The following is a 17,415-nucleotide window of genomic DNA, read 5'->3' as shown; positions in this document are numbered from 1 at the left end:
TTATTTCTTCAGGTTATAACCAATGCTGCAAGACTATACACATGTCCCACAATGGGGATCTCAATTTACTTACACACCAAGAATAAGAGAGAGAGCTCACAATGGTCAATAAGTGCACAAAAAACTATTTTTTTTCTTTATCTGAGGTTAAAAACACTGACAAGACATCCATTGTCAGGCAATGAAATGACAGAATACTGTTACTGTAAAAGTAGACCCTTAAAAATACTGACTGTACGCAGCCGAGACACCCCTGAACAGGACACAAGTCTGGTGGAGTCTCCCCTCATCAACACTGATGGTACTCATTTTTAATTTTTTTTTTTTTTTTTTTTGTGTTATGTTCAGCTGCATTTACACAACACACAGAAACAGATTTCACTTTCAGCTCTGCTTTACTGATATAATTCTGGAAGAAGTTAAATTCCAACTGGTTTGGAAGAAAATCTCAGACAAGCACAACTTTAGTGCTATGGAAACTCAGCCTCCAAATCTTATTGCATGTTTTGTTAACTTTTACATTGGTCTCTGCATAAGTGTGAAACCTCACAGGTTTTCCTTGGCTAATACTAACTTCAGTATTAAGGAGACAACCGTGAGATTTGATGACAAAGTCTCAAGCTCTTGGTTGTTAATATGGAAAAAAACACATATTATGTCTTACAGAACCTGATGGGTCATCCTGGGTCCATTTGTGCCTCTTAAAGGACTGTACCAATGTTTTTGGTCATTTTAACTTATTTACTACAGCTGACATCTTGTATAGTTTATTATGTTTTTGCCAAACCATTTTCAAAGCACGCCATCATTTTTTGCTGCCTTTAAATCAGAAAATCATCTCGCAGAGTCTCGAAACTTGGTGGTCTATTGCACACATCAGTCTTCTGTGTAGCTTTTTCCTCATCAGGCACTGTGTTATAAAGATATGCAAAGAAAGCTCAGATCGTGTGTGTGTAAATGCAGCTTTTGTAGGAAGTAGAAGCTCAGGACATTGGGACTGAACCACCTCCTCCAGACTCTGTAACCAATAGGAAATCATTCTCTTGGCCGCTCACCTCAACTGTTTCACATATATGTATATCTTTATACAGAGTTCATGTAGGTACAGTGTTTAATACTGCCCATAAAAAAAGAAAAAGAATAAACCTATCTTTTTTTTTTTGAATGAAATGATTTCACATTTTAAAACTTTCAGAGATTAGAAGTTGATAAACAGTGAAATGATATTGGTGAAAAGTAAAAGAGCAAAGAATTATGGCTCAGAGTGATCGTGGTGGTAGAGTGTGTGTGTATTTGTGTGAGTGTGTATGTGTGTGCTGGTAGTTTCATCAGATCAAACTAGTGTCATCACCACTAACACCATCATCACCTTTTTCATCCTCAGTACAGTGATCTCTCTGAAGACAAGCTGAATCCTCTTTGTCATCTCTACTGGCAGATAGAGAATCATTTCTTTCCTTCACAACTCGAAGCACAACATCTCATTCAGTTGTTTCATTCTGTCTGCCTCAACACAACTTAACATATAATACAAACAGAACATCCCTGGATGCTGGTGACAGACTAAGCTCAATTAGATCAATTTTTAATATTTTGTAAACTTCTTAAAAACAAATTCATCCCACCAGAGGGATCGACGTCATCCTTATTTTTGGCATCAGAACTGTAGCTTAAAAGAAGTCGAACTGGTCTCCTAAAAAACCAGCAGCAGCTAATAAATCCCGGTTAGAACCATCACAGTTTTAAGATCCAATCTGTGCACATTGCTGAAAATACTGGAAAGTTGCATCCATGTAGGTCTGCTGTTCCAGAAGTAATTCATATACCGCACACAGTATAGAAGCGCCTAAGGCAAGTGAGTCCTTGCAGCTGTTTATGTTGAGTTTCATCAGCACCTCCACACTTTTTTCTTTTAATTTTATCATCCTATAACACCATCCATTTCAAACACTCCTCAACCTTCTGAAACCTTCACTCCTGCACAACCAAGACCTCACCCACAAATCACTGTGATCTGTTCAATTCACCAGTGACCAAGCTGATATTAGTATCAGTGATTTCTGTAAATTTCAACTGACAAATACATTTTAGTCACGTAAGGGCTGTTCAAAGAGAGAATAAAGAAAAGAACACGACAACAAAATGAAAGAACTAAAACTCTGAGGATAATTGGTGGATACATGTGTATGTGTGTTTGTGTGCTTTTTGTGTGTGCAGAACCACTGAAATACAGAATCATTAAGTTAAAATGTAAAAGTGATATGACCCCCCCCACCCCCCCTCCCGACACCTACCCTCTGCCCCCCGAGCACCTGCCCCATATAAATACCCCAATGCTAAAATTACACATAAACAATACTGATAAAAATGTGGCAAAACCCCAAAAGTGAGAACCAACATTATTTAAGAGACTAAAGAGGACACATGTTCAAAAGACTTTGTGCTGTTAAGATGTGCTGTGTCTTTTTATACAAACTGGGGATGAAGGAGGGAAGGACACAAAGCCCAGTTTCACAAGCTGTTTTAAAATGGCCTTTTTAAAAACCCTGCAGCCATAACTACATTATAACTCTGACTCTGATAACCGAAGCCTGACATGTGACGTACGCTACAAATACAGTGGTTTTAAGAGAATTTAGATTTATTTATGGCATCAGTTCACCTGCATTCTATATCAGTATACATCTGAATTCAAAAATCAAACCCCCACCCTGCAAATGGAAACCTGTGGGACATGCTGTCTGTACAACTAATGAAACTGGGCTCGAGATGAAGAGGTCACAAAGTGGAGAAAGAGGAGGGGGAGGGGACGAAAAGGAGGGAAAAAGGGGAGGGAAGGAAAAGTTAGCAAAGCTACCTGTTTGTAGCAGGGATGTACACATTTCCTGTGGGACCATATTTCTCTGCAGTACCAGTCATCATAAAGTGGCGAAACGACACGACACAGCATGACACCACCAAACAGCACTACCTGCACAACACTGACCATTCAGCCACATCTATGTTTGTGTGCGTGTGAGATAATGTGTAAGATGAACTGTGTGTGCTGTGTGCTCTGCAGGCATTGAGGCTGTTGGGGGTGGGGTGGGGGTTGTACAGTGACACTGTCCTGTTTCACAGCCCCCATGTTAAATGATGAGCTCACAGACACCAAACTCATTCACGTGTCTGCTGCAGATTGTTGGCTTTTGTGAGTCAAAACAATTGGGGAACATGTTGTGATGATCTCCATACAGCGGTTTAGCATGTTGAGTGCTGATATGGCTGACACAAGTAAAGAGCAACCGTTCAGTAATATGAAAAGAAAAAGCACAGCTGACCCAAACAGGCTCATTAAACCAGATGCTTCAGGTCAGGGACCAGATTCAAAGTAACATCTCTTTGGGTTCTCCTTCTCATTGTTTTTTGGTTTTCCTTTAAGTAATATTGACTTGTGATGTTTTATACACGTGCTGTGTTGTAAACAGATATGCTTTGTAGTAAATTTTAATTGTTTGATGTGTGCTTTTCTCTGATTTTAGAGTGACTGCTCTGACCATTCACGCCTTGCAAAGCTAGTTTTAAAACAGTTGAGCAAGTGGATTTCTGGGTGTTGAGGATTAGGGGCATGGGGGTTTTAGGGCCTTTTATTTGGCATTTGTATGGATAAATCTTAAGGCTGGTGTCGTCAGTTTTGTTTTTTGGACCTGTTCTAACTGACTGATAATGTGTGTAGCCATTCATCAGTGTGTTTAAGTGGCATACACTCTTCATCACCATCACCGCTTCCTATGGTGAGGCGCTTCACTCCACTCTGAGGCAGATGTCAGGGCTAAAAGTATGTATGGAGCAAACTCACATAATGGATGCTAAAGTGTTAGCATTTAGAGCCAATGATCTACTGCTGAAACGAGGATGATGATGGTGTTTGTTTATTCATCATTTTTTTAATCAACCAATTTCTGCTCACTGGTGTCTTTGTTTGTTTTAATGCATGTTTGTGTTGTTTTTTCAATTAAGAATATACTGTGTATTTCTGCTATCCTTAGGCTTGTGTCAGGCCCTGTGTGTGTATGAGTTTGTGTGTGTGCATGTGTCATCTTGTGTATGTCTGATAGGTATGTGTGTGTGTGTCGTTTCTTGTAGGTGTGTGTTTATGTGTAGGCATTGAGGCGTTCTTTGGAGCGTGTAGAGTGGATGTCATGCAGCTCCTGTTCCTCCTTTGATTTGATGTCTTCGTACTTCTGCATCCGGCTGGCGTCCTTCAGATAGCCCCAGTTAGCAGCTAGAGCCATCAGGAAATGGACCTGGGGAGGGGACAGAGGAGTCAGGGTCCACATAAAGAGAGGACGACATGCAGCAAACCGCACACCAAACTACTGGTTCCATTGAACATACTGGCACTCTTTGTCCACATGGTCCCTGAGTCAGACAGAGAGCTTGGATGAAGTGTTACCAGTAAGTGGCAACATGAATAAAACTGTTAAAATGCATGAGCCACCTGACACTGAATCTCATATTTGGTTTTCAATCATATTCAGCGTCTACTACAAAAGGTCACAGTGCACCGTAATTAACTTTTATTAATTTTATCATGAAATGATAGAATTCACATGCCCAGTGCTGCCAATCAAGTCAATCCAACCTAATAAAAACCAAGCAAAATGTTTTTCCAAGGGATAAAATAATTGCTGTCTCACCACCACTCACACTTGTTTTCCTAAGTGCAAAAGGCAGATAGTGAAATACAGTAAAATGACTTTTAAAATCAATAAAACATACAAACAAACATAGATAGAATATGTGCAGTGAATAAATTAAAGTAGGTAATGGTCGATAAACAATACTTCATCAAAAGCCAGGCTGAAGAGGGCGCTCTAAAGATTTCAGCACTTCAGCTGCTCTCAGTGTGACTGTTCCAGAAGCTTCAGAGGTGTCAAACCTGTTCCACAAAGGGCCGTGTGGCTGCAGGTTTTTGTTCCAACCAATCAAGAACACACAGTTTGACCAATCAACTGTCTGAAGACTGAGATCAGTTGATTAAATGAGTCAAGTCTGGTGCGCTGCTGCTTGGTTGGAGCAAAAACCTGCAGCCACACGGCCCTTTGTGGAACAGGTTTGACACCTATGTTGGAGCATAAAAGACAAAAGCTGCTTCACCACAGGTGACTGGTTCATACGTTGTAAAGCATATGAGACATATATTCTGGGGCAAGATTTCAAATCAATATGGAAACAGAAAAGTGCAACTAATGTGAGGACTTTAAAGAGGTGCAACATGTTCTCTTTTTCTGGTTCTAGTTGGAACTCGGGCCACAGAGTCTAAGGGAATTTAATTTTGCGACCAATTTCTCTCTTGAGCTGTTAAAGTTTTGCAATATCCAGATATTAACATCTACATCTACGTTTAAAAGAGAATCAACTGCTCCTGTGTCATCAGGAGACACAGCCACATGAAGTCTTACATTGATCAGGTGGACACAGACACCACTCTAAATGAATAATAATGTTGCTGTGTGTCTGCAGGATGTGTATGTGAAGATGTGTTTACAGCTTGTTTATGTTGCCTCCAAGTGGCCACAAATCTGTTACTACAGGTTAAAGTAAGAATTAAACTGAAATATAAACCACATTCTCAAAATCAGCATGGAATTAGTGTGTGGTGTGCATCTGGGACAAAGTTTCAGAAAAGCAGGACTATTACTTTCTGGGAGAGTACAGACAAGAATTTATATCTGCAGTAGGTGTGAGACAGCTGCAACTGTCTCACAACAACTGTCTCTGTATGGAGACCCATCCCCCCTTTGGCTTGCTGAACTCTGGTGCCCCCTAGTGACCAAATACGGGACAGTTACTTTTATCTTTGATATTTTTTTTCAGGTGATGTTTTTGAATTGTTTTACACTTCTACTGAATAAACCATGTATTCTGAATAATGATTTTCCCTTTGACAAGTCCATCCTGAAGACACCTTTTCACACGCTTTCCATACACTACTGTTTCTCATTGTAGAGGCATAATTAACATCGCATTCAATTCACTTTCGCTGTCAAATTAGATATCCCTCACAGTGCTGAGGTTCTTTCATGTTTAGAGGTTTCTTTCAAAGAAAACCATGGGTGTGATGGAGTTTGTGGGACAGACTCCAACCTTCTGTGGCTGAACAGGAATAAGCAGGTTCAGAAAATGGACAATATGTATGATAATGTTCTGCTTCTTCTCCTCTAGACAGGAGACAGAGATAGATATACAGTAACAGTATGAGGCCAGGCTAATAAATATCTGCTGAAGAGTGTAGAGAGGGACAGAGGAAATCTCTCTCTTTCTCTTTCTCTGAGGCCTTGACTTCTAATGATATGTGCAAACATTTAAGTACAAGTTTAAGTAAAAAAAACCCCCAAAAACATATACAGTAAAATACTAGACATTTTGACGATAGAGCTCAAATCATCTGGTGAGCTATGTGTCTACTGTTGGAGGTCGTACCACTAGCCACCCCCAGATGTTAGAATAATGGCTCTCACCATGGCAATAACAGCAGCTCCTGCTCCTGCCAGCGCGCACACAAACAGATGGAAGGTCAAGTCCAGCTGCAACACACACAATACAACTGTCACCTTAATGGAAGTGAAGAGTTTTAATTGTGCTGCTTTTGGTTTTGATTCAGGTCATGCAACATTAGATTTGCTTCATTTTCACTTCAAATACAAAACTTAAAAAACCACCAGCCGTGATCCTGCCCCTGTTTTCTCTTACCTCATTGGAGTCACACATCTTTAAGAACTTCTCAGATCCTGTACACACCTTCCTCTCCTCAGAGATGGTCACTGCTCCTTAACAAATAACCAAAAAACAAAACAAACAAACAAACAAAAAAACAAACAAAAAAACAAACAAACAAAAAAAACATCATCAGCACAAATTTACTTTCCCCTTGTCTATCTGAATAAACCGACTCTAGTCACCCCTGGGAATTGCCCATCATGACCACAGTGGGAATGCTGAATCCAAGCCTTTATGAAAAAGCACTTTTCTTTGAAGTGAAACACTGGAATTGTTCCCCATGAGAAATGCTTGTTACATATGGTCATTACTTTGCTGACAGGAGGCCAGTCTGCAGTTTCTCTGTTTGACCAGTAGATGGCAGAAACTCTTCAAAACGCCTCTGACTGGGTCTTTTGGTTTCATGTGGGCAATGTAGAGAACATGGCAGAAAGTGCTGTGACTGCAGTATGTATGAAAATACAGCATGTACTGTAAATGTGTGGAAAACTGAATGGCTTAACACAGTCATAGATACTGAGCTGAACCATAAACCACTGTGTTCCCATTTGCAAAGGAAGCTGTGTATTTGCTGTAACTGAGTGTCCAAAACTCTGCTGCGCTGTTGTTAATAGGACAATGTGCCAAGTGCTTGTCCACTTATAATTTAATAAACTTATAGCCTACTTAAATCTAGATGCCAAATTATTCACTTATGCATTATCCAATAAGACCTCTAATGGAAAAAAGTAATGTTTTCAAATTTATTTGAAATATAGGTACTGTGAAAATCAATCTCTGTATTCCGTAATAATAATCCATGAGTTATTATTGAGGGTTTATGGTGGATCCTTGTTTCTTTGGAAATGTTTTTTCTTGTACAAATGGCCTTAGCCATAGCTTTCACAGTAACATTTTCCAAGTACTGATGTCTAATCTCTGACCACAGGCCCATCAGTCTAATCCCTGGAATATCTGCCAACAGTCTCCTACTAAAAACAGATACACAGTCATTACACCACCACTGAAATCCCAGGTAGTTCAGATTAATCATTCCTTTGAGTGCCTGATTCTGGACTATGTTTTTGTACTCTGTGGTCTTTCTGTTGACAGTTTGGCAGTTATATTGGGCACACAGGTTTTTCCATTGTGTGTGCCAGTTTGGTATATTGGGGAGTTGCCTGCATTAAGTGGGTGGATCCACACAGTACGTGTTCTGTCAGCGATCAAGCAATGCAGAGAAAATTGGGTATCCAGGATTAGGAGGACCTCTCATTCACCTCACTGGCCCACTGACACTATTTCAAAAGCAAGAGATGCATGGATGGATTGTTTGTGTGGATAACTAGAAAACCATGTGCACTGTAATAAAACTGAGAGAAGAAAGCAGATGAGATTTTTCTTTAAAAATGTATAACATATATTCATACACTGTGGTCTTTCTTCTGACAGTTTGGTCTCAATGACATCATCCAGTGCAGATCAGTATGGACAACTGCCCTTCTCAGGCCAGAGCAGTATGGTGGGAAAATGAATAGGCCCACAAGTTAAAGTTGAACTCAGAAAGCAAAGAGACAGAGGCTCTTTCTTCGTCCTCTCTGTGTGTTTGAATAGAAATGAGAAGGATATGAAAGTTTTTTTTCTTTTCTCACTTTCTTGCTTACTGCTGGATTTGTTAAATGGCCAACATAATGTAGGTAAAGACCATCAGCAGCTGTAGCTTTAAGAACATCTCACAATACAAAGTAGAAAGTAGAGAGTCAACTCACTATTTCAATGAGAAAAGGAAATATGACAGTGGGTAGATATTCCACAATCATCCACCCATGTTATCATGGCACATACCAAACTGACGTAGGTCCAGGCAGAGGTTGGCTCCCTCCACCAGGCTGGTATTCTGACACATGGACCACACATTGAAGTACATGAATACTGGCAGGCTGGCAAATGCTGTCACTCCGAGCCACACCAGGAAGAACAGGTAGGCCATGAACATCAGCTGCAAACACAAGAACATGAGCTCATGAGTGACAATGTGTTTTGCATGGATGACACGTCATTTAACCACACTGAAACCATATCTTCTGTTCTGATATTCACCAGTGTTGGAAAACAGAATCAGCAGGTCATTTTCTACAGATATGACCTGTAGAAAAGTAGAGTCATTTACATACTAAAATGCAAAACCTACAATATTTCTCTGCAGCCTTCATTTCCCACTATGCCATTGACACTTGGTGCCTATAAATCACATTCATGCTTTATGTGCTTCACAAACTGGTGAAAATGTAATTGTGTCAGTTGAGGCATCAAAACACAATCACTTTACTTTTGTGTGTGTGTGTGTGTGTATGTGTGTGTGTGTGTGTGTGTGTGTGTGTGTGTGTGTGTGTGTGTGTGTGTGTGTGTGTGTGTGTGTGTGTGTGTGTTTGCACTGTCTCCAGAGGCCCCTCCCAGAGAGCCCTTCTTCTCCACTGCACTCAGAACTACAGATGAGAGGAAAAATGTTCTTGAGTGAATGTGGACAATGGCTGAGCTCTCTCTGTCTCCCTTCTCCATGTCTCCATGTGACTCAGATGTGAGTAACAGAGTCACATTGACAGTGATGAATATACAGAATACCATTTCAGGGAATAGCTGCACAAAGTCAGGCTGATATAATGAGTTAGACCAGTCTCAGGTTGGTTCCAAAGCATCCATTATTTCTGAGAAACTCTCTCCACCCCTGTTTGTTGTGCTGCAGTTGACAGAGTCAGTTCTGTTTCAAATCATCACTTTATGCTATAACATACAGCAGAGTCTACAGCTTGCTGAATGTGTGAACATTACACACTGAAAACCCAGTTTGGCAAAGACTAACTTTAACCCATTGTGGAATATTTATCCATCCATCCATTTTCTATCGCACTTGTCCTCTTGACTCACCTTTGGGTAGCACTCTATTGCAGGGCTAACGTATAGAGACAACCATTCACACTCACATTGACATCTATTGACAATTTAGAGTCACCAATCAATCTAATCTACATCTAATCTCTTTGGACTGCGGGAGGAAGCTGGAGTACCAAGAGGGCACCCACACAGGCATGGGGAGAACATGCAAACTCCACACAGACAAGCCCTTCCATACCTGGAACCTTCTTTCTGTGAGGCGACTGGCCATTGTACCACGTGCCACCAAACATATATTATCTCAGTGATGAAATATAATAATCTTCACATTCAGTGTAGAGATTTCATGTTTCTTAAATGAATCATATAAAGTCTGTTGTATGCACAGTAGCTAATCCCTAAATGTTGGTGTTTGTGTGTATAAAACATCAACTCATTCACCTAAAACACCCTGATGCATCAGAGCTGGTCAAATAATGTGAAAGCTCAGCTCGATGTATGTTAGTTCCTACTGAAGAAATCAATCTTTAAAAATGCTGCACAAACATCGGAATGCTGTCTTTAACAAAAGTCACTCAAGGAAACTGTGCACTTGTTGAGCTTCACCAGCGGACCAGTGGATTAAAAAATAAATTGATTCAAAATAAATAATACTTGTTAGTAAGATCAGTTCATCAGTAGTTTCGGTCTCTTCATGGAATTTGTTAACAATGAGAAAAATATAGAACATCTCCAGACTTTTCCTTTAACTACATATTCTGTCACTGCTATACACCATAAGCATCTTGCTGCCAGAATCCTTTTTATGTGAAAGAATAGTAATACAATTTTAGTGCATCAGATGAAATCTATTAGTTGTGAAGTTTTCTTACGAATGCAGTCAGGCAGCGTCCGCAGGCAGTGATCTTGAACTCTCCATAGAGACCCCTAATAGCTCCAGTGGTGAAAAAGCCCTCCACCAGCAACAGGACTCCAAACACAAAGAATCCAGCTGCAAGGCCATAGATGATGTACTTTAGGATGTCAATACTGTGGAGAGAACACACACAGTGTCAGTGATTTATGAGTATTTCTTTTCATACTAGACTGCATCTTGAAGTGTTTGTAGACTTAATATACATCTTCAGCTAAACCATCATGCGTAATTGCCATAAAAAAGTGAATCTGGAGTGGTAACCTGGATCTGGGATGGGTGGTCAGCAGAGGCAGACAAAACAGACAATCAGGGTTATAAGTACTTTTCAGTTTATGATTAAGTGGAAGTCTTAAATGGTCAGATCACTCACATTCACGTTCGTGGGATTTACTGCCTCATATGAGGACATATTGTTTGAAGAGTACAGACATGCATCATATCTTGTTTCTGACAAAATCAGGTTGTGGATTGATGATGCTAAATTAGGTTTGTACTTCACTTTTGAGAAAGTTGAGGCATTAAATGATAGGACCACACTTTTCATGTAAATCAACAACATGTACATTGACAGAGTTATTGGTCACTGTAATAGTTTTTCCTGTCTACTGGCTACAAAGAGATTCCTTTCAAAAGTAAGATAAACAAAGTGTATGTGTAAGTGTAAGTGTAAATCACAGATTTTTGATACAAAAAAACCCCACTGTACAAACACTGAAAGTATCCACTTAATTTATCTCACTCAGATTGCTGAAGCCTCGTTTTTAGCTTTAGATGATTTCTGATTTGTTTTAACTCAACATGCTTGTTGCATGTTCAGGATGGTGGACGATTTTCATGCATTTCCTGCTAATGCTTATCTTGCACTGTAATGGAATATAAAGTTGATTTTCTTAGCACACTGAACCAAACAGACGCTGCTGCTCGGAAGACAGGAAACTGAGAAACCTGTGGCATAACTATAATGTAATGTAATTTTGATTTATAATTATTGTGCTAACACAAGAAAAAGTACAGGTAAGGTCACACAGGCAATCTATGAGAGAAATTAAGGGGATAAAAAGACTTACATAGTAAACACATCCAGGGTTTCTCCTGGGGCTCTGATGACTTCAAAGTAGTTCTGCAGGATGGTGACAGTGCCGCTCAAAGCCTCATGGCCACACCCACAGAACAAGGCCACGCCCATGTAGAGGAGAATAGTAGCTATGAGAGAGGCCCAGGGCAGACTGCCCACACACCGCTCACAGCACTCCTTACAGCCTAAACACACACAAACAGACACATCTGTAATGTTGACAGTATCTTTGGCATATGCATGATGATTACAGCAGCTGCCTGTTGAATCTGAATGTACACTTAGGATGATTTAGAAAGCTGATCAATCATCAAAATTAACAATCTTTTAGTTCTAGACAGGAAACAACAAATTACAGAGTAAACAAAAACTATAAATGAGAGAAGATAATTTACCAGATACTAGAGGAAGAGATGCAAATCAATGATGTAAGCAACAGTGCCCTGTCTATGACTTTTCCTCTCAAAGAAACACAGCTCCATTGAGAGTGGTGAAATGAAGAGTCCTGCAAAGCCTCTCCCTACTGCATTCCAGAGCGCACTAATTAATTGTGAGTTTATTAATGATCAATTTATGTTTTAAATTCTCTGGTTTTAGTTGATTAGTGGCCTTTATCTCCCCCATAAAAATACTGTAATATTAACACACAAAGCTTGAATCATGTAACATACATACACACAATAAATACTTCTGCTTAAGACATCTGAAGTCTCCTGACACTTCTGCCAGCAGTTCATGAGATCTGCAGCCCAATTTAGCATCAAGATCAGGATCAGGAGACAACTATGACTGGTAAATGCAAGTTTGCATGTCTTTTTTATTTTGCCTTGTCATGTCTGTGTTTGATGGGATCATAAAGAAACCTTGTAAATTTAGTGAAATTTGGCTGTGAACATATTGATTAATTAAACCTTGTATAACTAGCAGACCATGAGACACAGGGACACAGGCTGGTTGTTATGGCTATTGACTCCCTCAGCCGGTCACCCTGTTCATCTTATCTTCTGAAGGTCCCCAATTTAACCTTGGTTGCTATGGCCACTGCTGATGGGAATGAGCCAGCTGAATTCTATCAGGCAGCTCTCCTAGAGACAAACAGTGAACTATTGTTATTTATTGAGCTCTCCACTTGCCACATTATATAATTGTGCAGTGGCTGTGAATGATACACCAGCATTTTTTTTTTTCAAATGACTCACTTGCGTGGTTGCCTTTTTAACTGTTAACTGCTGTAGTTGCAACCAGTCGAAGGGTAAAGTTTCCTCTTTGAGAGGAGTGAGGGTAAAAAGTTTTCAGCCCATAAATACTTACACAACCCACAAATCTGTGTTCAGGACAGTGTCCCACATGAAAACAAAAAGACAGAGACAACTGTTATACTGTAATGGTGGCGAGCATTACATGGTCTTAAGAGGACACATACACAGGATGAAGGGAATATTTTCTATTTTACATTAACAAACATTTATGTTTTGCCTTTTGTACAAATGGAACAACCCTAAGAGGTGTGAAATCATTCACTTTAATGTACTGTAGATTGCAGGAGAGACATAGCGTATGTGGGGGCAGGGTTAGGGTTACTGGGTTGAATCATGTGGCCACAACTGCATCTACCTGGTAAGATCACTGTGGATGTGTTTTAAGCTGTCGGTGCTCTACTTGCTGCCAGATGCTGAATCCCAAAAATACTGAACTGTATAGAAATATGTTGTAAAAAAGTTCCAACTTTTACAATCCAAAATACACAGCTAATAATATTTTTTTCTACAGGAATTCAGGGTTTTGTTATTGAGTCTTATTTCAACTTGTGTATTTGAGATTCCTTTTTCCATTCCAGAAGATATGATCACAGCCCACTGTGATATCTACTATATATCCACTAATCAAAAAATCAAAATACATTAAAAAATAAAAATTTCATAACACACACACACACACACACACACACACACACACACACACACACACACCTACATACACACTCTCTTGAATATAAGCAGACATGCAGACGTATGTAGACAGAGCAGCAATCCTACAAAAAGGAGGAGGAAAAAAAAAAAAAGAATCACACACACATCCCTTCCTTCCTTCACATCCCTGTTGCACAGAAAGAGGTTTGTTTGTCTGTGTGTGTGTGAGTCATCGTGCTGCTCGGTTTTAATTGACCAGCCTTGTTGCCATGCCAACAGGGGTGTGGCAGGAGGCTGCTGACCCACTTTGCCTGTAGTGTTGTCATGGCAACAGCACGGCTCCGCGAGCATTACAGTCACACTAATGGACATTTTCACACATGCAGTGACAAACACACAAACACACACACACTCAACAGAAACACTCACGCAGCATCTATTTGCATAGACACAGTCTGTTGTCATGTTCAGTATTGTCTTGGTTTCTGTCAGCCATCAATACAGTTTCAATGTATTTCTCCACAAAACACGAGCTGGTAACAGAGGAACAAAAATGGCCGTTATGCCCAGAAGGAAGGTACCATTTTGCACTGACGGACTCCATTTAATAAAGCATTCATCACTCATGAGCTACGCATTTTGTTTTTTAAAACACAAATCTGAGTCAGTTCATGTTGATGTGACCCTAATTTTTCCACATAAAGAACAGAGATTCGTGCCACATCAGCGTGATATAATGATATGTGTTATGAGCACATATGTTGTGTGAGGGCGTTTTGTACAGTGTGTTGTTGTCTTGCATCTAAACATTTTTATATATCTTCAAATATCTGCATGTATGAGAGTGTGCAGTTGTTTTCTGACACTGTGTGCGTGCAAGTGTTTGTGAATGTGCGGTCTGAATGTCAGCCATGTTATAATCCTTGTCATATTTCCATATTTGGGCTTTAAACGCAGGAAAGACCCAGTGACCTGGTAAAAACTGGGACAGACTAAACACAAAAGACACTGTGTCTATACATTTGTGCGGCTGTTTTCTTTGTTCAGAAAGTGGTAAATATTTTCATATTTTATGTGACAGCAATCTTCCATTTGCTGTTTCATCATATAAAATTGCTGTGACACATCTGCTGGGTTGATGAGATTGCTGATCATCACCATTTTAATGATTATTTACAGATATACAAAGGGGCTCAAGTTAGTGTTTAGATATATCAAAAGGACATGAATCTTTGATAGACATTTATGTGTTGTCTTTTTTAAATTTTGGTTTTGTTGTGTCTTAATGTGAGAATTTCATTATATACACTCTTGGTGGTTTCTTTGCAGATTACAATCTAACTTAAAATTTGATTTTTGTTCACTTCTTACATATGTTAACAATTAATGACCAGAATGACATTAGATTTTTTAATGGGTGTTCATGGTTATCATAGAATGATGTCTAACTGGCCTCTTAATCTAATACTTGTAGTTTATCAAACTATGCTCTTTCCCCTTGTGGAGGACTAACTTTTACCAGTCATCAGAATAAATATGTCTTTTGCAGAGATGGAACAATTGGTGCGTTAGTTGACTAGTCAATCAACAGAAAATTAAGTGGCAATAATTTTGATGAACTGAATGATTGTTTTAATCATTTTTGAGCTGCTTTCAGGTGTCTTCTCAGGTGTCAGGATTTCATACTTTTCTTTGTCATACATGATGGTAAACTGATTATCTGACAACCTCAGTGTGTATTCTCTTCTAACAATAATAAAAAAAAAACAATAATGAAAATAATCATTACGAATAATAATCACAAACAACTGGGGCTTCGAGTTGTTTGTGATCATTGTGTGTTATCTTCTTTGTTCAGACAACACAAACAGAGTTCTTTCCTAGCTTTTCAAACTCAAACACATGTTCATTCTTTTACAATGAGCCTTGGTGCTCATTAGGCAGCCATTTAGTTAGCACTGTCTAGCCTGATTGTCTAACAGAAAACATAGCTGCGTTATGTGTGTTTGTGTGTGTGGATCACTGTGTCTTAGCTCTGAGAGATTACTGAAGTCTCTCAGACACACACACACACACACACACACACACACACACACACACACACACAGAAAGAGAGAGAAACACACACTGGCTTGAAGATGTGCTCGGGAGTCAAAGCCCTTTTCTAATGGAAAATGACAAGTTCCCTGCACCATTTAGAGTGAGATGATATGCATATATACACGCATGTATATACATATATGACAGAAAGAGAAAATTCTGTGGAAAACCAAGCCCTGCCATGAGATGTACCATTAGCACATAGAGGAAGTGGCTGACATCAATGAGTCCCAGCAATGGCTAGAAAAGGCCAGGCTGGACAGCACAGAGGCTCTGATCATGGTAGCACAAGAACAGGCCCTAAGCACCAGATCCTTAGAAGTGGGGGTCCACCACAGCAGACAGAACCCAAGGAGCAGGTTGTGCAATGATGCCTCTGAGACAGTCAGCATCTAGTAGCAGTGTGTAAGATGCAAGCTGGGACAGTTTAAACCAAGAAGCACAACCACGCAGCTGGGATAGCATCCAGGGACATCTGTGCCGAGTATGGATTAGAAGCCCCCAAGTCCAGATGGGACACACCACCGAAAGTGGTTGAGAACAACAGAGGTAAGAGCCTGTGGGACTGACCAACCAACCAGACACAGTGGTGGTTGACAAGGAGCAGAAGAGGACAGATGTGACAGATGTGGCAACATCAGAAAGAAGAAGCACAAGAAGATGGAGAAGTTCCGGGGACTGAAGGAACAAATGGAACAGATGTTGAAGGTGAAGTCCAAAGTGATCCCAGTAGTAATAGGAGCATTTGGAGTTGTAACCCCCAAACTGGGAGAGTTGCTCCCTCAAACTCCCAGTGGACCCCTTTCCCATGACACCCTCACATGGGGTGAGAAGGACATTTATTTTTTATATTATCACTATTAGAAGATTATCTGTTTTCAGTGACCTTTCAAAGCCAGGCTGAAGAGGGCGCTCTAAAGATTTCAGCACTTCAGCTGTTCTCAGGTCCTCAGTGACTGTTCGAGCAGCTTGGAGCATAACAACCAAAAGCTGCTTCACCACAGATTTTTCCTTCTGCACTTTCATACTGGTTCATACATTGTATACATTTCTGTTGATTGCACTGTTCATATGTTGTAAGCATGTGAGATTTATATGCTGTGACAAGATTTCAAATCAATACAGAAACAGAAAAGTGCAACCAATGTAAGGACTTTAAAAGAGGTTTAACATTTTCTCTTTTTCTGGTTCTAGTTAGATCTCAGGCCACAGAATTCTGGATCAGCTGTAGTGTGGTATTGGTTTCAAAAGACAGTTGTTTTGTAAGCTATGAACAGCTGCACTTATCTGGAAGGCTTTCTACTCTTTTACAATTTGTGTCAGTGATTCTTATTGTGATATAAGAATCCTGGAAGTCCACATCATAGTCTGTCACAGCCTCCATGATGGCTACACACAAATATGTGATATTTTGGTCATTTTTGTCTTTCCTGTGAATGTACAGTAAATATCTGAACTAACAGGACGGCTGTCCACTACAGAGCCATAAGGTTGTGCAAATCTAGCAAAAGTTACGATACTTGTCTTTCATGAGAAAGACAACGGACCAGCATTCAAAGAGACAGGAGACAGAGGACATCACAGTGACAGCAATCACATTTCAGTGGTGGATGGAAGACAGGCAGACACTAGCTGTAAACAGGAGAAACTATTATAATCACTGATCAGCTCATGTTGTGAAAGGGTGCACTTTTGGAAAGGCCATCTATTTCTCAAATTTACCTGTCAAAATAAAATGCACAGTACACTCATAGTTAATTAGGGACTAAATTCTGAATACT

General features: G+C 39.9%; 1 protein-coding gene across 1 annotated transcript; it reads right to left on the bottom strand.

Annotated features, from left to right (window-relative positions):
* Window positions 1-4,133: 4,133 nt before the first annotated feature.
* On the bottom strand, window positions 4,134-13,218 carry gpm6ab (glycoprotein M6Ab). Its single transcript, XM_041035656.1, has 7 exons — window positions 13,206-13,218; window positions 11,617-11,809; window positions 10,506-10,662; window positions 8,587-8,740; window positions 6,736-6,812; window positions 6,504-6,569; window positions 4,134-4,286 (listed from the first exon to the last, which is right to left on the bottom strand). Exons 1-7 carry the CDS (start codon window positions 13,216-13,218, stop codon window positions 4,134-4,136), a joined length of 813 nt encoding a protein of 270 aa, XP_040891590.1.
* Window positions 13,219-17,415: the final 4,197 nt, after the last annotated feature.

This window comes from Toxotes jaculatrix, chromosome 4, assembly GCF_017976425.1.
Source record: "Toxotes jaculatrix isolate fToxJac2 chromosome 4, fToxJac2.pri, whole genome shotgun sequence".
Taxonomy (NCBI): domain Eukaryota; kingdom Metazoa; phylum Chordata; class Actinopteri; family Toxotidae; genus Toxotes; species Toxotes jaculatrix.
The sequence above is the reverse complement of the archived record's forward strand: the minus strand, read 5'-3'. Positions and strand labels throughout refer to the sequence as shown.

What these genes read in the sequence shown, in the direction of transcription:
- gpm6ab (XM_041035656.1), bottom strand. An exon ending in ACCCTGGATGTGTTTACTAT is followed by an intron (nt 10,663 to 11,616) that starts GTAAGTCTTTTT and finishes TTCTCTCCACAG; the next exon opens with TATTGACATCCTAAAGTACA. An exon ending in GACGCTGCCTGACTGCATTC is followed by an intron (nt 8,741 to 10,505) that starts GTAAGAAAACTT and finishes TTGTGTTTGCAG; the next exon opens with CTGATGTTCATGGCCTACCT.